This window comes from Orycteropus afer, unplaced genomic scaffold (assembly GCF_000298275.1).
Source record: "Orycteropus afer afer isolate SDZICR_OR568_19922 unplaced genomic scaffold, OryAfe1.0 scaffold00174, whole genome shotgun sequence".
NCBI lineage: Eukaryota > Metazoa > Chordata > Mammalia > Tubulidentata > Orycteropodidae > Orycteropus > Orycteropus afer.
The window spans coordinates 5,015,452-5,041,792 of record NW_006921761.1 but is presented as its reverse complement, the minus strand read 5'-3'; the positions used below and the strand labels follow the sequence as shown (position 1 = coordinate 5,041,792).

The window sequence follows — 26,341 nt, the reverse complement described above, 5'->3', positions numbered from 1 at the left end:
GGTGCTGAAGAGCGCCCCGCGGCCCGTCACCCACTCCACCCCAGCCCCACCCCACCGTGCTTGCGCCCTTCCCTCCCACGCCCCGCCCCGCGCGCCCCGCCCCCGCGGTCGCCAGGAGCTTGAGGGTCGGGTGGCCACATTTACCCAATAAAAATACAGCTGCGATTGCATTTGCACGTCAGATAAAGGGCCAGCCGTTATTTTAGTATAAGTATGACGCAAATCTGAAATGCAAATCTGTTGGGAGGCACTTGGAGCTGTTTTTGCGACTTTCCGATGTAGTTGGGCTCCTAATTTTATCTGGCAACCCTGACCTTGACTTTTTAAACTGGCTTTTTCTTGTGATTTGGGTGAAAGTTTACAGAGCACATTGGTTTTCCATTCAATAATTCATACACGTCTTGTTTTGTGGCATTCATTGCAATCACCGCACATAACAGCACTCACCTCCCTGTGTTTACCCGATACCTTGGTCCTTCTCTCCTATCCCTTCCTGCCTTCTGCACTTTATCCTCTGGTTTCGTTGGTTTACTTAAAGGAAGTATTTAAAATGGATCTTTCCAACTGATTTTTATGTACATCGGATTTTCTCTAAACCAGTGGCAAAATGGCAAAGAACTGGAGTTCACATCCTTAGGTCCAAAACCACCTCACTCTTATGGCTGATTTTAAACTAATAATTTGAACTTAGAGTACTTTTGTCCTAGGGTAAATCACCACGAAGTTATAGTAGTGAAGAAAAGAGATCTGGCATATGCAACAAAAAGGAAAAACACGTGGGAAAGAAGGGGACAGTCATCCAAACATTGTCTGCCAGAGGCCGAAGAACAGTACAAAGTCAACGTCATATGTTGTCGAGTCAGATTGGGCTCATAGCTGCCCCGGCCGTCCTCACAATCCTTGCTGTACCTGAGCCCATAGTTGCAGCTGAGACAGGTAGGGCTGGCTGAAACAAGCAGCCTCCAATGCAGTCTTCTTGGAATAGTTGTGTGGCAGACTATCACAATGCCGCACAGAACTGCTAGCAATGAACAAGCCAGGCCCTTAGGCAACGAAGTTACATTTCAAAAGCCCAGGGAGCTTGCCCATTGTAAAATGCTGACAAACCTCCGGAGCTGTCCTTCCCTGTCCTCACCAGGTGCGAGCATGCCCAGTGAAATTCAACTTGACCCACAAAGTGACCTTCCACCAGAGGCAGTCAAGAACAGGAGTCCCTCACTGGGACTTGAACCAGGGTCCAGGGACATCAGTGTGCAACAACCCAGAATAAGTCATGACAACATCCCAGCAGCGTTTGTAGTGGAATCCATCTGGCTACTTCCTGTGTGCACACTTGATTTTCATAACCCTATCTTTTTCCCATTTTGTGAATAAAGGTGATGCCTTTCTCCCACACACACACCTAAAACCCTTTATAAACCCTAGGAAATCCTTTGTTTGGTGAGAGACCAGAGGTAAAATCCCCTCTCTACTTCTCCCTCACAAGCCCCTCGTCTCTCCTTTCTCTTTAATAAATGTTCGTGTGGGCATCTTTCCTTTCCTGTTCAATTCTTTGTCAGTAGAAGGCAAAGACCCCTGCTCAGGGTCTCAAGGACCCTGGTAACACAGTCATTGCATCAATACACCTTGTTGAGAGTCTTCCCTATTTTCGCTGACCCTCCACTTTACCAAGCATGATACCTTTCTCCAGGGAATGGTCCCTTCTGACAACATGAGCAAAGTAGGTGAGACAAAGTCTGGCCATTTTCACTTCAAGGAGCATTCCGGCTGCACTTTTTCTGGGACATTTGTTCATTGGAAGTCCACAGTATTTTCTGTATTCTTCACCAACACCATAAATCAAAAGTATTAACTTTTCTTTGGTCTTCCTTACTCATTGTCCAGCTTTCACATTCATATGAGGTGATTGAAAATACCATGGCATGGGTTAGGCACACCTTAGTCTTCCAACGGACATCTTTGTTTCTTAACACTTTAAAGAGGTCTTTTGCAGCACTTTTGCCCAGTGTAACATGATGTCTGATTTCCTGACTGCTGCTTCCATAGCTGTTGACTGTGGATCAAAGTAAACCGAAATCCCTGACAATGCCAATCTTTTCTCTATAAGATGGATTAGGGGGAAAAAATAATCCAGAATGAAGGACATAATGAATAAAGTTATAAAGATGTTAAAGATGTAAGGCACACAGAGAAAAGGTGGACATCATGAGTAATTGTAGCCCTAGGAGAGGACAAACAACTAACTTGATGCAACGCACTGCTGTCAAGTTGGACTCAACTCACAGCGACCCCTCCTTGGGTTTCTGAGGTGGTATCACTACGGAAGTAGATTGCCCAACCTTTCTTCCAAGGAGTGGCTGGTGGGATTGAGCCGCCAGCCTTCGGTTAGCAGTCAAATGCCTTAGGCACTATGCCACCAGAGCTCCTAACTTGACAGTACCTGACAACAATAATAAGTTAAAGAACCAGCTTAAGGTGTTTCAGATATGAAATGAGGAGGCTCTGAGGACACAATAGGGGCTTATCCTAGGGTGGCTCCATGTGGTTAAGAGCCACATGGAGCAACTACCAGGTACATTAATGGAGAACCTTGTAAATTTCACATTGACACTGGTACTACATGCTCTGCAATTAACTCATATGTTAACAAAAGCCCCAGCCCCAGAGTATTAAAATTTTAAAAATTCTGGGGGTTACAAATCCGGAACAGACTTCAATTCTTTCAAAACCTGTTCCTATTTTCCTTATCCCTAGTGAAGATTTACATCCCTTTCTGTTTTAGCCCTGACACTCCAGTTAATTGGTTGGGCTGAGACCTTTTGTTTAAATGAGCCTGGCAGTTACAGTTTTCAGAAAAAGAAGAAGTATTATTAAGCCTTCCAGACCCACTGAAGACCTCTAATGAGGGATCTGAATCAGAACTAATTCAAATAAAGGAAGATACTTGCTGTTTGTAAGCATTAGTCATGCAAAGGGCAACATAACCTCCTCTAACTCATGCCCCAAGATCTTTTTTCATGAATTCCTTAAATGTTATGGGCCTATGTGGCACAGGTTTCTTCAGAAGAACCTATTAAACTTCACGTAACTCCTCTAAGCCTTTACTGAGACTTTCTCAATAACCCCTTAAGCAAAAAGCTAGAGAGGATTTAGCCCCTATAATGCAGGACTTTCTAAAGGATTAATTTTCCCCACACCAGCCCTTGTAAGACCTCTGTACTCCTTGTTAAGAAATCTAACAACAGGGGCTGGAAATTTGTACAGCATTTAAGAGCTGTTAACGCCATCATTACACATAGATTTCCAGTAGTCCCACATTCTCACTAATTTCTAGTGTTTCCCCAGATGCTAGCATTTTACTGAAATTGAACTTTGTAGTGCCCTTTCCAGTATTCCTCTCCATCTTAAAAGCCACTGTTTGTTTGCTTTCACTTGGGGAGGAAAAAAAAAAAAAAAAAAATCTGAAATTTATCTGGATTGTAATGCCTCAAGGCTTTACACTCTCTTGCATCTATGTCTCTCAAATTCTCCATGCTGATTTACAACCCTTGAAACTTAAAAATGAATGTACTTTACTGCAATATGTCAGTGACTTAGTCATATGCTTAAATTCCCAAAATCCTTGATGACAGCATAATCTTACTGAAACATTTAGCTTTCAAAAGTCATATGGTTTCTAGAGAAAAATCACAATTGGCCCAGCCTTCTATTAAGTATTTAGGTCATTTGACTTCTGAAGATGGTCTTTCTATTAATCCTAAGTGGGAGGATGCTATTTTTGCTTTTCCTGTCCCCCAAATTAAGAAACAATTATGTGGGTTTCTGTGGCTTTGTGGCTGCTGCACAGCTTGGATTCCTAATTTTTCCTTGTTAGCTCAACCCCTACACCAGATTCTTCAAAAGTACACCAAAGGATCAGGAAGCCATAATCAAACTTAAAAAAAAAAAAAAAAAAAACCTAGCAAATGTGCATTAAACTAAAAAACATAACTAACTGCCATTGAATCAATTCCAACTCATAGTGACCCTGTTGGTTTTCCAAGGTTGTAAATCTTTACAGAAGCAGACTGCCCAGTCTTTCTGCCATGGATCAGCTGGTGGGTTTGAACCAGTTAGCAGCCAAATGCCTTAACTGCTACACCACTTGAGCTCTTTGAACATGCATTAAGCTTTCCTAACTATCACCTAAATTTTCCCATTTGCACATGAAGTCTCTGCTAGGACTTTAGGCGTTTTTACCCAGAAGTATGGGGAACATCAAAGACCAGTATGTTATGACAGCCTGCAGTTCAACCCTGCAGCTCGACCCTGCAGCTAAGAGGTTTCCTCTCTGCCTCAGGGCCATTGCTGCTACAGCCAAACTAGTTAAGAAAAACAAACAAACAAAAAAAACAAACAAACAAAACAACCTGCAGATGTAGTGCTGGGAAAAAATATTAAATGTTTATGTTCCCCGTGCAGTATACAGGAGCTCTGGTGGCATAGTGCCTAAGGCATTTGACTGCTAACCAGAAAGCTAGTGGTTCAAACCCACCAGCCACTCCTGAGAAGGAAGATTGGACAATCTACTTCTGTAGAGATACCACCTCAGAAATCCAAGGAGGCTTTGCTATGAATCAAATGCTCTCCTTAATTCTGCTATGACCCAGTATCTCTCCACCAGTCCACTCAATTCTCATGAAGTACTCCTTCCGGCTGCACCTAATACGACACTACATTCTGAGGCTTGTTTAAATCCCACCACTGTCCTCCAAGAAATTGACAGTAAGGATTATCCAACACATTATTGTTTAACTTTAACTACATGGCTTTTAACTACTCAAAAATATTTAAGAGAAACTCCTTTGGCTAATCCCAATTTGATTCTATTTGTTGATGGCTCCTGTCTGAAGCCTGATCCTGCTAGCTCTCACTATTGGTCTGCGTGCAGTATCATTTCAAAGTCAAGCCCTTCCCAAAGCTACATAGAGCCACAGACTACAGCCTTCAGCACGGATTACACTTCAACATAAAGAAAATAAAAATTCTCACAACTAGACCACTAAGCAACATCATAGTAAATGGAGAAAAGATTGAAGTTGTCAAGGATTTCATTTTTCTTGGATCCACAAGCAACACCCACGGAAGCAGCAGTCAATAAATCAAATGTTGTATTGCACTGGGCAAGTCTGCTGCAAAAGAGCTTTTTTTAAGTGTTAAAGAATGGTATGGAAAGAGTCTGTGACCAGCATGGTGATGTTTGGGAAAGGAAAGACACTGCAATGTACACAAAAGATACAGACAACAGAGGCAAATACTATTACATACACAACACTGCAGTATCACTAGCACCGAATACAGATTAAAGCATGGACAGGTGCAAAGAGCAGGTGGGGATAGGCAAACAGGGATGCACCCTAGACCAAGGATGGATTTGGCAGAAGATAATCTTACATATGCACTTGTGCTGCAAGATTAGCCACATACATTACAGAAGCAACAGAAGACAGGGTTGGAGTAACTTCTCAGAGACAACCAAACATTGTGTGATAGAGAATCACCAAGCGGGGGGCTTGGGACCATGGTCTTTGGGGACATCATGCTCAATTGGCACACACAGTTCATGAACATTTTGTTCTATAGACTAATTTGGTGAGTAGTGGCTGGGGTCTTAAAAGTTTTTGAGCGGCCATCTAAGATGCAACTATTGGTCTTCTCTCATCTGGAGCAAAGAAGAGTGAAGAAGATCAAAGTTATTTGGAAACAATTAGTCTAAAGATAAGATGGACCACAAGGACCTCAGCCTCCATGACCCAAGACAAGAAGAACTAGATGTTGGCCAACTGCTTGGAAAGGGATCAAATCTGGAGATCCTGGATACAGTGGGAGGAAAAAAGTGGAACAAAATTCAAAAACACAAAAATGATCAGAATTTCTGGTCAGAGAGAGACTGGTGGAACCCCCAAGACTATGGCTCCGGGTTACCCTTCAAGCCTAGAAATGAACTCACTTACATAGATTAGCTCTCAGCCCAACAGTAGAAAGACTTACATACAGAACACCATGTTGACGCACCCACTTACTCTAGGAGATGCACCCTTGGGTCAATCAGCCATGAGACGTCAGAGGGGCAGCACTCACACAGAAGGAAATTTGGACAGACAGGAATGCATGGGTGAGAAGGGCACAGGGTTAGGGTTAGGGTTAAGGTTAGGGTTAGGGTTAGGGTTAGGGTTAGGTTTAGGGTAGTCACAGCAGGGAGAGAGGGGAGGAGAGTTTTTTATGGTTGGGGATGATAATTAAAATAAAAAAAATAATAAAGCATTAAAGGACAACGATGTCACTTTGAAGATTAAGGTGCCCCTGACCCAGACATGGCTGTATGTATCTTCCTGTAGGGACACGAGTTGAAGTAGCCAGTGCCTTGCTCACAGCACCAGGTACTGACCGGCCTGAGGCCTCTTCCCACATTCCTCAAGATCATATAGAAGAGCTGACCCCCTTATGGAAAAAAATATCAACAAGAAGCCAGCAGAAGATGTGTTGAGATAAGAGTCAGGTAGAACTGGCCAGAAGCTGCCAGAGCTGCATCCACTTAGCCTCACAGCCACACAGCTGTGGAAAACCTTCACCTGAGGGTGAACTTTGGACACCACAGGCTATAAAGCACCCCCCACCCAGCCACCATGACACTGCACCTCCAGTAATGTGCATCAGCTCTCAGGATGCAAATGTGTTCCATGTCATGAGTATACATGCATGACTCCACTGTTTCACAGAGTATAGAAATGGAAGTGGTCCACTGTTTGGGGAACTCGGCCTGAGGTGGAGTCCTCTACGTGCCTAGCTTGTGCACCTGTGATAAATGCTCTCCTCACCTTGGTGTTCTCCTTACTGAACCAGGAGCCATGCCATGTGGGACCCTGTGGCAGCATTTGTCTGCAGCACAGTGAGATTGGAGGTAGGGTCCCCCTACCCCAGCGTGGCCTCCTGTCAATGGATGGCACCTCCTAAGGCCGTTTCTAAATGCGGTGTAGTAAATTACTTAATGTGGCTTTTCTACCCATAAGTCTTTGTAAACTCCAAGGTGGAGTTTGCCATGAGCAACTGAGGAGCTCCTGATTGCTAAAGTTGTCCACCTGGGGTATTTCTGTTGGGAGTGGCACTGAACAATGTTCTGGGAGGTCCCACTCTCTCTCAGGTGTTTAGAATTCTGATGTTATGATTGATTGGTTTGGCCACTCTGCCAGGCTCAAAAGGAGGCCTCCTAGAGGCAGAAGAGGTCTCTTTCTGACTGCTGGTCGAGGAAGACGTGCTGCTAAGAGAGACAGGCACTACTGAAAGAGACATGCACTGCTGGGAAAGAGATGCAAGAGACACGTGTTACTGAGTTGAGACACTGAGGGACACACACTGTTGGGAGAGAGACTGTGGGCTGAGAGAGAGACTGAGCGTTTTTCATGAACTTGAATTGTAGCCTGGTGCTTCCCTAATAAACCCCATAATCTGTGACTTCTGTGTGGCCACTGCAGGGAATAATTGAACCCAGGAGAGAGGTAGGTGGTGGGTGCTTTGGGAGGAAGGGCTGGAGGGAGGCAGCATGTCTGGCCTCTCAGGAATAGGCCTTGGGTTATTGATAGTGACTCTGTCTTCCTCTTGTGTGGTTGGAGGACTTCAGAAGATGTGGCCTCCTTGCGCCTTTAGCACCAAAGAAGGTCGCGTCCACAGGTCCTGGGGCTTAGGACTTCAATATGTCTTTTGGGGGCATACAGTAAGAAGGGGGCACGTTTACTTGCAAAGACTTTGGCCAGTGCACCGGGAAGAAAGAAATCGCTGTCGGCTGAGATGGGAGGAGTGTAGGGTGAGGGTGAGATCAAGAGTTTGCATCAGGCCTGTTAAGCTGAGGCATCTGCTCAACATCTAAGGGAGGTAGGGTCTGTTCGATGGTTAAATGTGTGGAGGGTACATTGGGGCTGGATGAGGCCCCCAGGGGAGGCTCTGGGGGCAGAGGAGGGTGGCCCTGGGATCCCTCAGGAAAACGAGAAGGGCCTGAGGGCAGCAGAGAGACGGTAGGAGAAAAGGAGAGTGGAGACCTCAAAGCCGAGGCAGAACGTCCCACAAGGGCTGATGAGACGAAGACCACCGGGAATCAGCCTGGATGTGGGAGTGTGGGCAGCTGGACACAGTGTCCCCATGCACGGCTGGGTGAGGCCCCATTGGAAGCGTTCTCAGGAAGAATGGAGGAGAGTAGAAGATGGCGATTTTTACTGAAAGGGGAGGCCAAGAAGTCAGGTGGGGGCTGCATCCCAGGAAGGCTGGTCATGGAGGGAGATGGAGCAGCAGGAGGACCATGGGGGCAGAATTGGCTGAGGCAGGGAGCACACAGGGGATGTTAGGAAGCACGGCCATTGAGGAGGGTCCCCAGTCTAGAAGGACCCCTCTGGACAGGCTCAGCTGCTCCAGGCTGGCCTGGGGCTTGAGGTGAGGCTGGGAGGAGATGTCACCAGGCTGAGGGGAAGTGTGGGAAATAGGGACAGTGGGACTGGACTGGCTGGGCAGGACATAATGGTGTTGGGTGGAGAACGAGGCCCCTGGGCTGGAGATCCCCTCCACTCTTACTGCCCAGGACACACTCCTATTGCTGCGGGGAGGGGCTGCAGCCGCCTGCCCTTCTGAGCCCCCTCCCAGGCATGGCATTTCAGGGTGCCCACTCCTTCCTGGTGAGGGTGCCTGCAGGAGTTCCCCACTGCCTCCAGGAGGAAGTCCTGGCTTGCTTCTCCACCCCACAACTGCCCAAGAGGGGTCCCTCACCTGGCACCCACCCCCAAACCATGACGCCAGCTAGCCTCATTCCTTGGGGGGAGGGCACAGACCAGAACTAGGTGGTCAAGAAGCCACGCCAGCCAGGCTGGTGTTGGGACATCTCTGGCCCCTCAGCTCCCATATACCCCAAGGAGGAGCCCACTATCTGAACTCCAAGGCTACACGGGGTTGGGGGCACACCTGGGGAGGACATGGTCTCTCTCAAGAGCTACCTGGGGGCTGTATGTGGGTATAACGACGTCATGGCGGTCGCATGTGACTTCCTGAACCCCATCGGTGGAAAACCCCCATCAGTAGCATCAGCTCAAGGCTGATTCCTATGAGGGCAGACACGCCTCCACCCTCCAACCTTCTCATCGATTCTGACAAGAGCCGACCCCTCCCATGGCACTTGACCCCCCTACTGGGCTTGATACTTCGTTGCAGTGGTCACACAGAACTCACAGAAAACACAATGATGGGGTTTACTAGGGAAGTAACAGGTTACAATTCGGGATCACAGATGACTCAGGACATGGTTCTTCAGTCAGGACAGCCTCTTCCCAGCTGTGCCCACAGGCAGGCCTTTCTTTGGCTTTTGGGCCCTCAGGCCTCTGGGGCCATGTTAGAAATTGCTTTAGCTCTGTGAGTGCCCCACAGCACCCCAATTCACCATTGAGCCTTCTCCCCAAAGGCACTCAGCGGTGCCACACCGTGGGCTGGAAAGCTCTCTCCCGCTGGTCTCCTGGTTCTGTCTCTGCTGCCACTGTTTGCCTGCCCCCACTTCTCAGCATCTCTGGTGTTACAGCTTCCTGTCTCCTGGTCTAGGAGGTTCTCAGTACATGGGCAGCAGGTCCAAAGGACACACTCTGCTCCCATCTCTTCTTCTCGGTGGTAGTCAAGTCCCCCTTTCCACCACTGGGATGGTTCATTTTAAGCCCAATGAGATGGCAGAACTGACCAATCCCCTCATTAGGGTTCCATGCACCTTATTGTACGGAACGGCCAGACTTCATCTCGTCTACTTTGTTCATGTTGTCAGAAGGAACCATTCCCTGGAGAAGGAGACCATGCTTGGTGACGTGGAGGGTCAACAAAAAAGGGGAAGGCCCTCAACAAGATGGATGGATACAGGGGCTGCGACGATGGGCTCAGGCATAGAAAGGTTTGTGAGGCTGCACAGAACCAGGCAGTGTTTCGTTGTTGTGCATAAGGTCTCTGAGTCGGAGACAACTCGACGGCACCTAACAACAGGAACACTTCACAAAGGTGTTATGCATCTTATTAGCAATCCATCCAATCCCCTCAGTGGCCACAAGGACCCTATTGGCATATTACCAACTATTCTGTTGGTGGGAGTTACAAGGCCACAGCTAGAAAGACTGTATAAAAGCAACCCATTGCTACTCTGGGAGTACATGTCCCTCCCCATTCTCCTGGGTTCAAGTCCCCACCACGTCATCACTCAGCATCGGCTTGGTTCCCGTCTGGGCACTGAGGGATGGAGGGAGGTGGGTCCCTGGGACACTGTCTCACGCACGGGGAACACCAGCACCTGCGGCTGGTACGGCTGCTGAGTGGTCTGGTGTCGGCCCGCTGACGCCCCAGGTCCCAGCTTTCACCAGTGCGGTTCGGCTCCTCATGGCCAGAGAGTGGCATCTCGTCTGAGCTCTCCACCAGGATGGTCCTGGAAGCCCCCCTTTCCTACTTTGTGAGCCTTTCTTCTCTCACCAGAGCTCATCACAGGTGGGAGGGGCCCCAGTGGGTAATGAGGATGTCCCTCCTGTCCCCACCACCTGGTGATGGGACTCGGCCCTCACGTGTGGAGTGAGCGAGCTGGGGGCACCTTCAACACAGGAAGTCGAGCCAGTGGGACTCATCATCCTGTGGGACACCCCCAGGACCCAGCTCACCCACAGCCTAGAGGCTGCACCCTGAAACCACCGCAGTCAACCGAGTAAGATTTCTCAGGGAATCGAGTGTGAGGTGCGTCCAAATTCGGGGACACTAAAGGGGAAAAGTGAATGCTCAAATCTAAGAACTGGGGCGCTGAAAAACACCCATCTGTCCAGCCAGGCCCTGCCTGAAGCCGTTAACCCCTCCCACTCACCTCTACGCATCTGTTCCCCTCCTAGAATGAGAGAAGCACCCTCTGTCGTCAGCTGAGACCCGAGTGCCCCGAGACAAACCCTTGGTGTGCTGGAAGACCACATGGAAGCCGTCTGGCACTGATGGCTGCCAAGGGCAGGCCAGTGAGACCCAGAGACATGGGGACAGACATGAGGTTTGCAGACATTCTTCAGGGAAACCATGTGGACAAGGGGTGGGCTTCCTGAGCTGGTCCTCCTTGGCTGCCCATGGCAGAACCCAACGTCAGGATCCCAAGCCAGAAGGTGCAGTGGGCTCACTGACCCCCACCTCGGGCAGGGCAGGTACCCTAGTCAGGAAGGCACTGTTTAATGGACACGCTGTGTCCTCAGGAGCCCTAGTGATGCAGTGGTGGTTAAAGCACTTGACTGTGAACCCAAAGGTCAGCAGTTTGAACCCACCAGCTGTGCGGCAGGAACAAGACAAGGCAGTCTGCTTCCACGAAGACTTCCGCCTTGGAAACCCTACAGGGCAGTTCTCCTCCATCCTACAGGGTCTCTATGAGTTGGAATCACTAGAGGGCAGTGGGTTGGTTGGTTGGTTTGACTGTGTCCTTGGGGATGTGGGCATTACCCTCACAAACAGCCCTCCTGACCTTCATCAGTGTTTTAATAGTGTGGCTGACGAAACCTCACTCGACCCCTCACTCCGGTAAGGAATTGAAAGGACTTGTAAAGGCCACCAGCTGAGCAGGAATTTAAAGCCAATCGCTGGCCCAGGGTGTTTATACACGAGGAGGGCTGTTACAGAGGGAGGCTGACAGTGACAGAGAAGAGAAAATGAAACGTGGGGCTGAACTGAGAAATCACCTCTTCCTCTGAATGGCAATGACGCCCCTGGAGGATGCCGTCCAGATTTATGGGCCCTGGAGGTGACCGTGGACCTGGATAGCAGCCCAGGTGAGCCGAGTGCTGTACTCCGAAGGGGAGTAGTCAATGCGAGGCCTTGCCCCAGGTCGATGTGTCCATCAGCCAAGGCCCTGAACTTTGTACTTGATGTTGGGCGAGATTAAATGCATCCAACGTCTCCACCTCTCCCATCCTGCCAATCCCTCTGGGTCCAGCTGTCGTGGACGGTGGGGCTGGGATTTTCATTGACCTTGCACGGCACCCTTCCTGGGTGACTGACTGTCCCTCAAGGGCATGGTCTAAGGGCCAGGAAATGACCTACAGCCGCTCACCTAGCAGGGACCGTCATTTTGGGGATCCTCGTTCCAGCACCATGTGCAGCCACAGTGGTGGGCCATCACCCCACCAATACCGCCACCCCTATACAGAAGACCATGGAACTTGAGATAATTCTGCAGAGTTTTGATGGGGGAGATTTCCTACTGAGTGAACATGGGTGCATGCAAAATACATAAAGCCTCTCACAGGGCCCCATAAATTCACGAGGGTCAGTGATAAATAGAAACATGTGAAAAATGACAGACTGACTTTTTTTCAGAAAACTAGGAAGCAATCTGTCTCGAGGTTGGTCCACACCGAGAACGCGCACATGGAACCAGCTGGACCTCGCCCGCATGCCACACCCTGCTGGGGAGCCCGGCCACACGGCCTGTCTTAGCTGTGGCTCCTCTGAGCTGGGAACATGCTCTCTGTTCTCAGCTGTGAGGGAAGTCACCTGTGGGGCTGGTCTGGCAGGTGCCAAGCAGCTGTTCCTGAGCTGTGGCCGGTGGGGGCTGTCTGGAGGGGGTTCCTGCCTCACTGCAGGGGCCTCATGGTGTCCTAAGGGCCTTTGGGTCCCTCACCAGAGCTCCTGGGGAGAGGGTACAGCAGCCAGCCGGAAGACATCTCTGTCCCACCCTAAACTCCTGAGAGCCTGGGACCCCCCTCAGGGGTCTATGAAGGTAGGTAAGTGGGTGAGCTACTTCCTTCAAGCCGAGAGGCTGAGCCCTGGACGGGGAAGCCGAGGGCTGAGGCCAGCGCGCTGCTCCCTCAATCTGCTCTCCTTAGCCAAGCAAGGATTTTCCAAGAAGTGGGCTGCCCTGCTGCGCCAGCTCTGAGAGCGTGGCCAGTGAATCCCGCAAGATCCTCCTGGTGAGCTGGGTGGAGAGCATGCCCATCACCTCATCTCTGCCCAGGCCGGCTCCCGGGGAGGGGCTGCCATCCACATCTCTCCCTGGCAGTGGTTCCCTGGACTCTGAGTCCCTGGCCCAGGATCGGTCCTCCTCCCAGTGGCCCAGTCCTCCCACACCCTGGTCACCAGCACATCCATGGGCCCCAGCCCCTAAGGGCCCTCCGCCTGGGGAAGGGGCTGCCAGGGCTGCAGGTGGGGAGTGTGGGGATACAGCTGCCCCTCTACCCCCACTCATCACTTCTCTGGGGTCTTGGGCTGCAGCAGAGGCCTTAGCCAAGGTGGCATCCAGCTGCTTGCCAAGACCCGCTAAGGGGCTCACAGGGTCCCCCCGGCCCTCTGTACTCATGGAGCACAGCACCCCTCCCCAGGACACATCCTGATGAGCCGAGGGCCCTGCGAGGACTGTGCCAGCCCAGGACCCCATGCCCACGGCAGGAGCCCCGCGCCCCCTCGGAGGGTCAGATGGGACACGTACCACGCGCTCTGGGTCTCCACCTGTGATGGATGGTGGGAGCTGGGGGCACGGCTGCAGCAGCCCCGCAGGGGCATCATAAGCCCTCCTGCACGTGGGCCGCTGGCCACCCCCGGCCTGCTGCTCAGCCACACAGCTCCATCTCTGCAACTCCTCCTCAAGGCTCTGGGCCGGCCCAGCACCCTGTGGGTGCCCCGGCCCCCGAGGCTCTGGCGACAGAGCCTCCAGGCTGCTGTCCTCGGGCCAGGAAGACAGTTCGTCTGTGGCTATGGAAGTGTCCTCCTCTGGGGGGCTAGGAGAAGCTCCTGGATGCAAGGCCTCCTCGGGGGGGGTGGGGAAGAGTCCCGAGCACACGCTGCCGTCCTTGTCAGCCGGGAGGGCCTGCTCCAGGGGCCAGGAGGGCAGGCTGGCGTCCCTGAGGGTGGAGGACGGGAGGTCGGCACTGCCGTAGGACAGCACCTCGTCCACGGGAGACAGGATTTCAGTCAAGACCCCACCCACTCGGCGGGGCCGGGCCTCCGCAGGGGCGGCTGGGGCTCCACTGTTCCCAGGCCCAGATGCCCGGCTCTTGGGATGCCCAGGTGGAGATGACAGGGCAACTGCAGTATCCGGGGGCTGCTGGGCACAGCCAGCTGAGGCTGAAGGCCTGGTCTCTCCCTCTCTGCTGAAATCTGCCCCTTCTGATGCAGAGGTCCCCGAAGAAAGGGCGAGCAACAGGTCCAGGTCACTGGCGGGGGAGGTGTGGCGTGGCGATGCCGTGTGGGCGGCCTTGTGGGACCTCCCCGTGGTGTTGTCTTGGTTTGATCCGCTGGTCAGGCTTGAAATGGCTCCAGAGGCTTTCTGGGCCTCCCCAGCACACAGGGAAGGTGGGGCCCTGCCGACAGAGTCACTGTCTCCCAGGTCAGACGGGCCCTCTGCGGGTGAGGGGCAGCCCGATGCCAGCTCTGCCCCAGGACTGTGCCCTGCGAGGTCCTCCTCGTTGTCCTCTCCCCAACCCTGGCTGGAGGCCTCCGAGAGCCCCGACCCTGACCTTGGCCTGCTGGCATCAGGGAGGGACCACGGCCAGCCTCCAGATGGTTCTGGGCTGCCTGCCTCCGCGGACACACTGTGCCAGGGACCAGGTCTACTGCCCTGCAGCCCCCGGCCCCCAGGGGCCCCACTGACTCGGGGCTCAGGGTGCAGCCCAGATGAGGGGGAGCCAGGTGCCTCCCAGGAGGCCCAGCTGAGACTCGAGTCTGGGGGGACCTCCGTTTCCAGGTCGGGCAGGGAGGCTGAGCTCTCGGACACGTTGACACGGACGGCAGATGCCTTCTGGAATTCCTGGAGGGAGGCGCCCGACACGCTGCTCTGGGAGCTCGCCGGGGAGAGACCCGAGCAGGTGCCGGGAGCAGATTCGGAGCCCTCGTGCAAAGGGGCAGTGAGCCCAGGCAGGGAGCTGGCCTCTGGCGGCACCTCCAGCTGAGGCGCCCCAGGTCCTACAGGGAGAGGCAGTCATGAGGATGAGTTGGGCAAAGACGCCAGCAGCTTCCTGACCTTCAGACCTGGTGTTACCTGAGGCAGCCCTCCACAGACAGTCCTTAGGCAGCTGGGAACACAGTTACCCCTCCCAGGCCTGACAGCCCAGAGCAGAGCTGGACAAGTGGGCCGAAGGCATGCGGCTGTGCCTCCGTGGGTCTAGTTCCTCAGTACCCCCTCTGGCTGGCTCGCCCCACCCCCGCCCCCGCCACCCTGAGCGACAGCGCCAGGCCCAGGTTCCTCAAGGCCCCTCTGGCTGGCTCACCTTGCCCCGGCGGCCCCGAGTTTCCCGAAAACTGTGCCCTGTGTGTGCGTGACGGACAGGCAGACTGCGCCCTGTGTGCATGTGAGGGACAGGCAGTCGACGGGAAGCAGGTGCCAATCAACCCCCCACCTGCAGCCCGAAATGGGATGAGGGGTCAGAGCTGTCGGAAACAACCCCCGGCTGGGCAGTGGTGGCCGTGGGGGGGGAGTCCCCCTGCTGTGGAAGAGGAGGCTCTGACTCGGAAACTAAGTGGAGACCGTGGCTCTCATGTGGACCAAGGGTACGGGATGTCACCTGGGGGGGTGTCCAGCTGGGCAGCTTCCATCTGGGCAGAGGGGACACCAGGGTCCTCGGGCCAACAGGTCTCTATCCTGCAAGCAGATCCATGGACAGGTCCTGGGTGCTCCCTGGGGACCCCATATTCTCCCAGCCTCTCCCCAGGATCATTTCCCCAGGCCATCACACTGTCCAGGGGGCAGCCTAGGTCACGGGGAAGGGGCTGCTATGGCCAGAGGGCCTTGGAGAACATGTGGCCCCTGGCAGGGCCCCTCTGTTGTGTCCACAACTAGACTAGGATTGGATTCATGGGGTGACACCTTTATGCCGAAGGCTGGGTCACATTCAGGGATGGGGGTGCCCAGCTGAGCCCAGGGTGAGGGGCAGAGGAGGGAGAGGGGCCATCTGCAGGGAGGGGGGGCATCCCCACCGCTACCCTGCTGTATCCAAGGCTCTCACCTCTGCCCCTCTGACTGCCCGGGTTTCATCTCACAGGGCTCTTCCAACTCCTCCAGGGGGCTCCCAGTCACATGCAGATCCAATGCTGACCCCTCCCGGCTTGAGCTGCCTCCAGCCACCTGCTGGAGCCATGGGGGAGAAACATTAACGGCACGGCTACTGCCAGACAGGCCCCTCTGTGGGGTGGCCGTGTCCCTTACCTGCGGATAAGACCCTGTGCTCCCACGTGACCAAGGTCAGGGAACTAAGATTAACCCTGAATAGAAGGCCAGGGAACCCCACTCACCAAACACCTCTCCTCCCAGTGGGCTCCAAACACCCGGCCACACACAATGGTCCTCTCATCCCAGAAAGGACCTAGCCACAGGCCACAGCCCTCCCACCACAGAAGGAAGCCTCCTTCTCTTTCTGCCCAGTGTGGAGTCTTGGGATGAGACCCAGAGGGCGGGCAATCGTATGCACCTGACTGGGCAGGGCCTCAGGGTTCCCCGTCCCTCAAGCCCTCACTTGATGGGCAAGGCCACCCCCACCACCGCCACACAGGAGGGCCAATACCCACCCAGCTGGGCCTGACTCACGCTTGCCTCCTGTGGGCCGAAAGGCCCGTCCCCAGCCGGTGATGGCTGTCTTCGTCCCTGTGCAGAGCTGCCCGTGGGAGTCCAGGCTCTTTCCTCTGCTGACTTGGGGCTGGGCTTGGTCTGGGTGTCTCCTAGGAGGCAAAGGGGCAGTCAGCATGGACAGGATGCCAAGGGCATGGCGCCCAGAACTGCTGAAGCCACGTGCAGAAACCTGAACATTCCAACATCAGCAGGCCTCCTCTGTGTTTCTGATTAGTGGTGGGGTTGCCCCTCACGGTGACCCCACACGAGGAAACCCACGAGGTTGCCAATGGCTGCTCATTTAGAAGCTGACCGCAGGTCTTCCTTCTGAGGCACCTCTGGGCAGGTTCACCATTTTGGCCAGCAGCTGTGTGCGTAAGCGTTGGTCCCAGCACGAGGCCATAAAAACAGGCTGTGATCTGCCCTGCTGTGGACAGAGACACGAGATCCCAGGAGAAACTCAGGAAAATGGTTTCAAACCTAGAGACCTCTTTGCCTGCGTGACTGTTGAAAACCTCTGTTGTCTTTCCCTGGCATCTTTCCCTGGAGGCTACCGTGGCCCCACCGGGTGAAGCAGGCCTCAGACGGGGCAGCATCAGCCCAGCACAGGGGGGCCTGAAGTGGTGCCTTCATCGAGACATGGCAAGGACTTCCAATTTTATCACAATCTTTCCAGACCTCTGTCCTCCCCAGCCTCTGCAGGGCATTTTGATATCGAGGGGCCCAGGGGTCTACAATGGGCCCCAGGCCCCCTCGGTCTAAGGAAGCAGAGCCAGTGGCTAAGGCCCAGCTTGGGGAGCCCTCTGTAAACAGGAACCACCGCCCTGTGTGTGTGGCTGGTGCAGGCCGGCCAACCTGAGGGGGTGCTATTTCCTCAACTCTGTGCCTGACTTAAGTACGTGTCCCCTGGCTGAGGGCTGCTTGTGCTGTGGCAGGAAGCTGGTACCAGGAGGACATCCCCAGGTGAATGTGGGGTGCCTGCTAACATGCCACTGAAGCCGTCCAAACTCACACCTCAGTTTCCTTCTCTACAAGTAAGGTGAGGGGCGCACCCCTGAAGGATAAAACAAGGGTGCATGTGTGGAGAGGGGGCGGCCAGTCTATGTGGCCATACAAGGACAGCCTGCCAGGCCCTGCGCCCTCTGACACCTGATGGAAGGACGCTCCCGCCACTCCATCTTCCAGAACCACCAGCCGCCTGAGTGACCCAGGAAACGTGGCTCCACGCCAAGGGCAGGGCAGCCGGCCCACTCCTCCCTGCCTTCGGCACAGGGATGCCCCACCAGAGGGCCTCTGTGCTTGTTGTCTAGATGGTCTGCCAGCACCCAGGCTACAGGGGGTGCTCCTCCTGTGCCCGGGGTCTCCTCAAAGGACAAGACCCTAATTGGGTCTGAGACGAGTATCAGAGTGGGCATGATGGCCTCCCTGCAGCGGCCCATCTCGCCCCTCCCTGCAGGTGGATGGCGGACAGTCATGCAGCCAGGAATGCGGAGCAGGGACACAGGTCCGTGGGCCCTGAACCTGGCGCTGCCTCTGGGTCACCCGCAGCCCCCGGTGAGTGGCCGCCATCCCACTTACCTTGACTCTCGACTAGCTGGTCCGGGGAGCCCGGCCAGTCAGCTGCGGCTGTGCCCTGTCTCCACACCGGCCTTGGAGGGGGCAGGTGGCCACCTGCAGCTGCAGGCGCCTGTAGGGGTGTCACCGCACACTCATCGAGGAGGCTGTGAGGGTTAGAGGAGGCGAGCATCCACTCCGGCCACTTCCCTCCCAGGGAGGCTGGACATGGCCGGAACTCTGCCCGGGCCCCTCCCACACCTGCGGTGGCTGGTGGCTCACAGTCAGTCCTCAAAGGAGGAAGACAGGGCCTACCATCCTCACCTGGCACCTTCTGAGCTGAGGCCAGAGCCCCTCAGTGGGGTCACCATGGGGGGTGGCACACAAGGTGAGTGTCTGTCTGTCTTCCTCAGCTCACTCAACCTCACAGATGCAAGCCACCCGCTGGGTTTGGGCCGCCAAGCTGTGTGCACTGTGCCCCCCATCCCCAAGCTCCGGAGACCACGGAGGCACGGGTGGTCGAAGTGTACAGAGTCCCTGGGGGCGACCCAGACCTTGAACATGCAGGCCTACCATCAGGTCCCAGCAAGGCCCCACCCTGGGGCAGCCCCACAGAGGCAGCCAGGCAGGAAGGGCCCCGGTGCTCAAAGCCAGTGCCCGCTCTGGAACATTCCACTGCTCTTGGCCCCACTCCCCCCTTTCTCCCCAGGCAGCGCCTGTGATGAGCTCAGCTTTTTGTTCTCCTCAAAGGGGGGACCCCAAGTGCCTGCCTTCAGGAATTGGCAAGGGTGGGGCCCCGTATCAGGAGCGTGGACAGGGGAGCCAGCTCGGAGGAGGGCAAACCCAGGGGCTCTCGTGCAGCCCCAGAGGGGGTGGAAGCACTGGTCGTGCCCCTCACCCAGTCCCCGAGCGGCCACCCCGCACCTGCCCACCCACTCGTAAAGCAGCAGAGTCCTACTCCAACCCCTTCCTGCAGGGTGACCACCCTCCCCACCTTGCCCCAGCACAAGATGTGACTGGCCATCCCCAGCCCCCCACACACCTGAGGAGTTCACTGGCCTTCTTCCAGTGGATGAATGAGTGAGTGAATGAATGAGCTGACCCACCCTGGCCCTACAACCAAAGGAACAAGTGAACGAATGATGACACACCTTGGCCCTGTGCCCAAATGAATGAATGAGTTGATGCACTCTAGTGCTATGCCCAAATGAATGAATGAATGAGCTGATCCACCCTGGCCCTATGCCAAAAGAATGAATAAATGAGTTGATGTACCCCAGCCCTACATCCAAATGAATGAATGAATGACCTAACGCACCCTAACCCTATGAATGAATGAATGAGCCATGTACCCCGGCCCTATGAATGAATGAATGAATGAAGCTGGTGGCTGGTCTTGTGCTCAGCACTGCAGGCCGCCACCCCCCGAAAGGGTTGTCCTCGCCACCCGTCTCCACATCCTGATTTCTGAGCGGTGAAGTCCTGGTGTACCCCCCCCCACAGGGTGCCGAGCTGCCCACTTCAGCCCCTGCACCCCGCTCACTTGTAAGAACAGGTGACCGTCGCGGGGCCTTTTCAAAGATCCCTGGGACTTGTCATCAACAGCGCTGTGATGACACCCTGGTTCACACTGGGTTTTATTTGCTTTCTTTGAAAGCTGTAGTAGGGGGTGGGGGTGGGGCGGGACATGGGAGCTGGTGGCTGCAAAGGGCAGCCGAGCGCTTCCTTTACCGGGGGACTTTAAAATGGACGTGTCGGTTGGCCGGGGTTGCTGCGTGGGGGCGACATGCCCCAGGGCTGCCGGGCTGCTCCAACGCAGGCTGCTGCCTTCCGGGGAGTACACCCCCTGCCTCCTCACCCCCACCCTGAGCCTGCTGCTTGGGGAGAGGTCTGCGATGGGAGTCCCGTGGGCAGCCGGCCCGGGGGGATGCAGCGTGAGGGGCCGGGGCCCCCCTGCCAAGGAGAGCCTTTTATTAATAAGACAGCACGTCAGGTCCCTTCTCAGGCAGCGACGCCAGGAAGGGCCTCGTGGGAGAAACAGGGTGCTCTCTTCCCACAGCTGAGGCTGTAGGATCCGGCACGACTCCCACCCAGACACCCAGTATGGGAGCCTCTCACTGCGAGCTGAGGGCAGCAGCCACGGGGCCATGCCTCCAACAGGATTTCAGATGTCCCCTGAGCGACCAGCGCAGGTTCCACACCAGCCTGGGAGAGGGGGCGGCTGGCAGCTGGCTGTGCACACGTGCAACCTTGAGCCAGGCCCGTGCCCTGCTCTGTCTCACACCGCCGTCCCCATGTCACAGAGAGGGTGCAGAGAGGTGAGGACACTCCCCAGGACACCCTTCCAGCCAGCATCGGAGCTGTGGTTCTGCTGAGACCCGTTCCTACTGGCTGGCAGCTGACTCACCCTCCTTGGGAGTGGGGCCCCTGCAGCACCCCCGAGCCCCAGCACAAGAAGGGCTCTTCCTGGTGGCACATAGCCCCACCCTCATCACTCACTGTGTACTGGACGAGCTCTGTGGGCTCCTGGGGGAGCTCAGGTCAGAGGGGCTGCTGGGCCTGTGTGGCGTTGGGGGGCATGAGGAAGCCTGTGTCCACCCTGGTGCCTGCAGGCTGGTCTTAGGTCCCAAGCTCTGTAAGGAACAGGGAGTGAGCAGGACACTCCCTCGGGCCATGCGGAGGCCTACAGAGCCAAGCCCTCCCCCAGAGTCCTGGCCCAGGTCACCCAGCCCCAACGGGCTCTGTTCTGAGGCGAGTGGCACAGGCCCACCGGCCTGCAGGCAGGAGGGACGGGTGGCTTGGCCCACACCAGCTGCTTCATAGCACCTGTTCCCTCACCTGGCTGGGTGACATCACTTCAACCTGCAGAGGAGGAGGCTCAGGCCCGGGGAGGGGACACTGCCACCCTGGGACCCACAGCAGCCTGCTGCCCCCCCCACCCCCCCAGGAATCCTCCCGCACTCACACACCCATGCCCTCCACCTGCACTCCTTTGTGTCCCCTCCCAGACAGGTGTCTTCATAAGGGCAAGGAGTACAGGGACAGCCCCTCCCAGACCACTAGAGCCCCAGCCTCAGCCCAGGTGAGCACCCACCTGGGACCGTGTGGTCCGGGCCCGCAGCTCCTGCTGCAGGCGGGCCGTGCACCTCTGCACGGAGGCCAGGTCCCGCTGGTGCTGCAGGATCAGGCGCCGCTGGCGGTGCGCGGACAGGTGAAGACGCCGCAGGTACTCGATCTGCTTCTGAACCAGCCAGGAAGAACAACCCGTCAGTGCAGCCCCCAACCCACAAGACCCACAGCTGAAAAGAACGGCAGGGGGACAGGGGTCCCGTGGGCCCACACCCTCGACCTGCCCCTGCTTGCCGTCCGGACAGCGGGAGCACCAGCAGGAAGGAGGGAGGAGAACCTCGCTCTGGGTGCCCCTTCCCAGAAGGGCTGGCACACGCTGGCTTGCCTCTTGCCCCGCCCACACAGCCCTCCCTCTCAGAGTTCCAGAACCATCCCCGCCATCTACCCACTCCCAGGCTGAGGGGAATGCCTGGGTCCTGCACCCTCCTCCACCCTTGTATCTTGTCACTTCATAATCTGTTCCCAAAGGTTCTCAGGCGACTGGTGTCAGACGAGGAGACAAAGGTTCTGAGAGAACCAAGGCCAAATCGTGAAAGGTTAAGTCTGGCCTGGAGCCAGGACTATGCGGTGGGCTCAGGCCACTCCTTGCTCCCCAGGCCCTAAGCCCCTGCAGGACTATCACCTGCTCCTGCCGAAGGTCGCCCAGGACGCGCTGCTGCTGCTCCTCCAGGGCAGCCAGAGCTCCTTCATCCCTCCCGGCCCCCAGGCCCCTGCAGGGACACAGGGTGGGCAGGTGGGTGAGACACGGAGCCAGGAGCTCGGACGCCTCCCCCGCTGTGCCCAAGCCCAGAGGGACCCCAGCCCAGGCTGTCAGGGCCAAGACCAAGCCGTCACCATCCCCTCACAGCACTTCTAGGGAGACAGCTTGGGCCAGAGAGCCCTTTGGGGAGGCGGGTGGTGGGGTATCCACCCACACAGGCCCCACGCACAGCGCAAGGGGCAAGGGGCAGGGCCGTGGTGGGAACTCCCAGTCAAGAGCCTGCAGAGGCCCTCCCGGAAGCATCAAGGAGCTTAAAATGCTCTGTCCTAATACAGCTCCACTTCTGGGAAGGACCATCCAAAATGACCACCCACCGGGAGGCCCAGCTGTGGGGCCTGCTGAGGGGTGGCGGACCCCCTCGGCGCGGGCAAGCTGCGGGCTGTAGGACCACACAACAGGGATGTTTTTTTCTTGACGTTTTGAATGAAAATCTGTTACAGAACAACACGTGCAGCCTGCCTCCCATGCTGTTTGGACATCCGTACACGTACACGTGCTCCCCTGACCGGCCCGAAACACAGAGATTATCTCCTGGGGCAGGGAGGTAAGGGCGGAGTGGAAAATAATGTATTGTACAGTTAAGCCCTCAAGAGCGGGAACCTCTAGGGCAGAAACCTGTCAGAGAAGGAACAGGCAAATATTCCACTAAACAGGGGAACAAAGGGTGACGGTACCCTGTAAAAAGCAGACAATTTCGAGACCCAAAACAGGGCAGTCCCATTGTCCCAGGGCCAGGTTCCACTGTATTTGACCGCTGTGTCTAAATTACTGTAAAAGCGACCTATTAGGTTTTGTTGTTGTTGTTGTTGTTTGCCGTCGAGTCGGGCCCGACTCATAGCGACCCCTCCTTGGGTTTCCGAGGCAGTATCACTACGGAAGTAGGATTGCCCAACCTTCCTTCCGAGGAGTGGCTGGTGGGTTTGAACCGCCAGCCTTCTGGTTAGCAGTCAAGTGCCCTAGGCACTATGCTACCAAAATTCTCCCAAGTCCAGTGGGGGACCCAAGGGTCCCAAACCAAAACCAAACCCACCGCCGCAGAGCTGATTCTGACTCATAGCCACCCCTACTGGGTTTCCCAGGCAGTGAACCTTCACGGAAGCAGACTGATTGTCCTGCCTTGCTTCCGGTAGCGGCTAGCCCGAGGGCCGAACCTAACACAGGGCAGGGGGCGGTCCGGAAGGAGGGCGGGGCCTGGGAGGAGGCGGGGCCTGTGGCCTGGGAGCAGGGTTGAGTGCCAGGGGCCTGGCTGAGGTCCGAGGGCGGAGCGGGATCTTGGGAGAGGACAGGGCTGGAGTTTGGGGAGGAGGCAGAACCGAGGGTCCCAGAGTACAGCCAGATCCCCGGGAGGCGGCGGAACCGGAGTCCCAGGGGGTGGTCCTGGTATTCGGGACAGAAACGGGTCCCAGGGAGGAAGCGTGGCCGGGCTCCAGGAACAGGTCCCAGGGCCCAAGGGCGGAGCCTGGTCTCGGGCGAGGAGGCGGGTCTCAGAGGCGGGGCCAGGTCCCAGGGCGGGGCCGGCCGGTGCGCGTGCGCTCACCCGCGCTGATGCTCCAGCCAGGCCAGTTCTGCGCGCACCTTCTCCTCGAGCGCCATCTCGCGCAGGCGCAGCAGCGCAGCCTGGTGCTGTGCGCGCAGCTCCTCCTCCCGTAGGCTCTGCTCCAGCATCTGCAGTTCAAAGCCCTGGCGGGCCGGCCACCTACGCATCACTGCCGGCGCCAGGTGCTCGCCCGAAGGGAGCGGAGCCTCGGGGTGTACTGCTGCCTCCGGGAAGCCCTCCGGCCTACTGCCCTCTCCTTTCTGCGGTGGACCCCTCTCGACTGATCCCCGACTCTAGGCTGTGCACTTGCCCCCGCACCAAAAGGTTTGATAAAGGCCACGCCACCTGCCCTGAAATGTGCACCTGGGCGGGGCCAACCCTGAAGCCCCCCTGTTAGGATGCCCACCATCATCTGTCACCCGGGGCTGGAGGACTGGGCTGGAGTCCCCATCAGTTGGCAGCATGAGTGACATGTATGGGATACCCACAGCACAGACCCTCTGGGGTGGCCCCACACCATGGGAGGCAGCCTAATGCAGGCTGCCAGTGCTTCTGGTGGGCCCTGGGCTGTGCCACACAGGATCTCTCCCTGTACCTGGTCAGTGCTGTCTTGGATCCTCCAGTTATGCCAAGGGTCCAGTCTTCGCAGGGGCATATGGGAGAGGGTTCTGTCAGGTCTCCCTGTCTCCTGCAAGGACACTGAGGACAGAGCAGCAGTGGTTGGGAAGGTAGGAGTTCCAAGCCACCCATGTCCGGGGCCTTTTCCACGAAGGGCCTCAGAAAGGTAGGCCTGCCTGGGATGGCTTAATACGCCCCCCAGCTTCACAGGGAGCCCTCACAAGGCCCCCGTCACTTCCTTCTTAATGCAATGCTCTGGTGTATGACTCTACCCATCATGTGAGAGATCAGACAGGAGGTGAAATGTCTTGAGGGTGACCTAGCCCAATGGCTGTGCTTCCATGGAAGGAGACAAGCCCAGAGAGGGAGAGCAGCTCATTCGAGGCCTGGCACCAAGTGGGTGGCAGGGGTTGGGCAGAGAGCAGAGTCCACACCTGGGCTTAAGCCAGCCATCTTGCTGTCCAGCCTGCTGGCTGCCCCACCCTAGTGGGATGGACTTTTGCTTTCTGTCAAGTTAGAGTGAAAGTGGATAGGGTTTACCCTACCACCTGAAACTTAAAAAAAAAAAAAACCAAACAAACCCTATGACAGTGGTTTTCAAGACATGGGCATTAGGCAACAGAGGACAGTGACCTCTGAGCAGCAGAAAACAAGGTGAGACATGATCATCCTAGCTTCCTGTTTTGAGAGTTTCAGGCTGCAGCACAGGGAGGGGGAAGCTCAGAGGAATCAGAGCTGAGAGTCCAGTGAGACCAAGGCAGCTGGAGGTGATGAGACAGAGAGTCCGAGAGGAGAGGGAGCTTCCGAGAGAGGGCCCAGAGCTCTGCGGAGAGAGCCCAGAGCTATTCAGGGTGTCCCACAGAGAACCCAGAGCTATTCAGGGTGTCCCACACAGAGAGAAACCAGAGGTCTGTGGAGAGAACCCAGAGATATTCAGGTTGTCCCACAGAGAGAGAAACTAGAGGTCTGTGGAGTGTCCCACAGAGAGAGAGCCCAGAGCTCTGTACAGTGTCCCCTGGAGTGTCCCATAGAGAATTTATCACCAAATATGTGCAAGGAAGCAATCTGGTGCTGGGGAAAGAAGCATCTGGAAGGATTAGAAGGCTGGGAATGGTGCCCATTTCCACCAGCCAGACTGGAAGACCTCGTGGTTCACAGGTCACCGGATAGAGTACACAGAAGGGTCTCGCCTCAGTCATGGGGAGTAGTGAGCCCCAGCCTGAGTGCTGCTCTGACCCACCCAAGAAACTGTAAAACCCAGCCCAGAATGGATCAGACCACTTCCAAATAACTGCATCTTGGGACAAAGCTGAAGGATGTCTGTAAAATACAAAACTTATAGTGCCCAACATGATACAGCCATGTCTGGCATCTCGAGACTCCCAGGCCTGCAAAGACCCAGGCTAACACAACCCATGATGAGAAGGATAATCTGTCAGAACTGACCCAGATCAGCACATGTTAGAAGTAGCAGAGGGGGCACTAAAACAGTTTTCACAACTGCAGGTCTTAGGTTGGAAAAGTTGAATAGGAACATGAAAGATAAAGAAATAACGAGAATATTGACACTAAGTGAAGAAGGTAACCAACGTTCCCGATCAACACCTCTAGAAACTGGAGTGGGATCAGGTTTTGCATGTATATTTTCACCAAAAATGAAACACTAATTTAAAAAAAGATTCGAGAAATGAAAACAAACATTTGAGATGAAAAATATATTGGATGGAATTAATGGCAGATTAGACACTTCAGAAGAAAAAAATAGTGAGCTTTAAGACACAGCAATAGAAATATCCAAAAGGAAACACAGAGGAAAAAAAAAAGAATCCAAGTACATGGAAAGAGTTCAACAAGCTCAAAACTTTAAGTGACCCTGAAAGAGAGGAGAGAAGACAGGACAGAGAGTGTGAAGAAATGGTGGCTGGAAATGTTTCCAAATTTGAAGAAAATTATAAAGCCACAGATCCAAGAAGCTTAACAGGCCTTAGGACAAGAAACAGGAAGGAAACTACACCAAAGTCCATTATAAAAAGCAGCCAGAGAAAAAAGACGGATACAGAGCAATGACAATAAGGATGACAGGAGACTGCTCCTTGGAGACAGTGCAAGCAAGACAGCAGTTGAGCAACGTGTTTGAAGTACTGAGAAA

At 55.2% G+C, this 26,341-nt stretch overlaps 1 protein-coding gene across 1 annotated transcript in view; it reads right to left on the bottom strand.

Moving 5' to 3' along the window:
* QSOX2 (quiescin sulfhydryl oxidase 2) overlaps positions 1-10,440 on the bottom strand; it is a 50,857-nt gene extending 40,417 nt beyond the window's left edge. Inside the window, exon 1 of the mRNA XM_007947039.2 lies at positions 10,318-10,440. Coding sequence (XP_007945230.2) covers positions 10,318-10,440 — 123 coding nt within the window. The remainder of the gene's footprint in view (positions 1-10,317) is intronic.
* Positions 10,441-26,341: the final 15,901 nt, after the last annotated feature.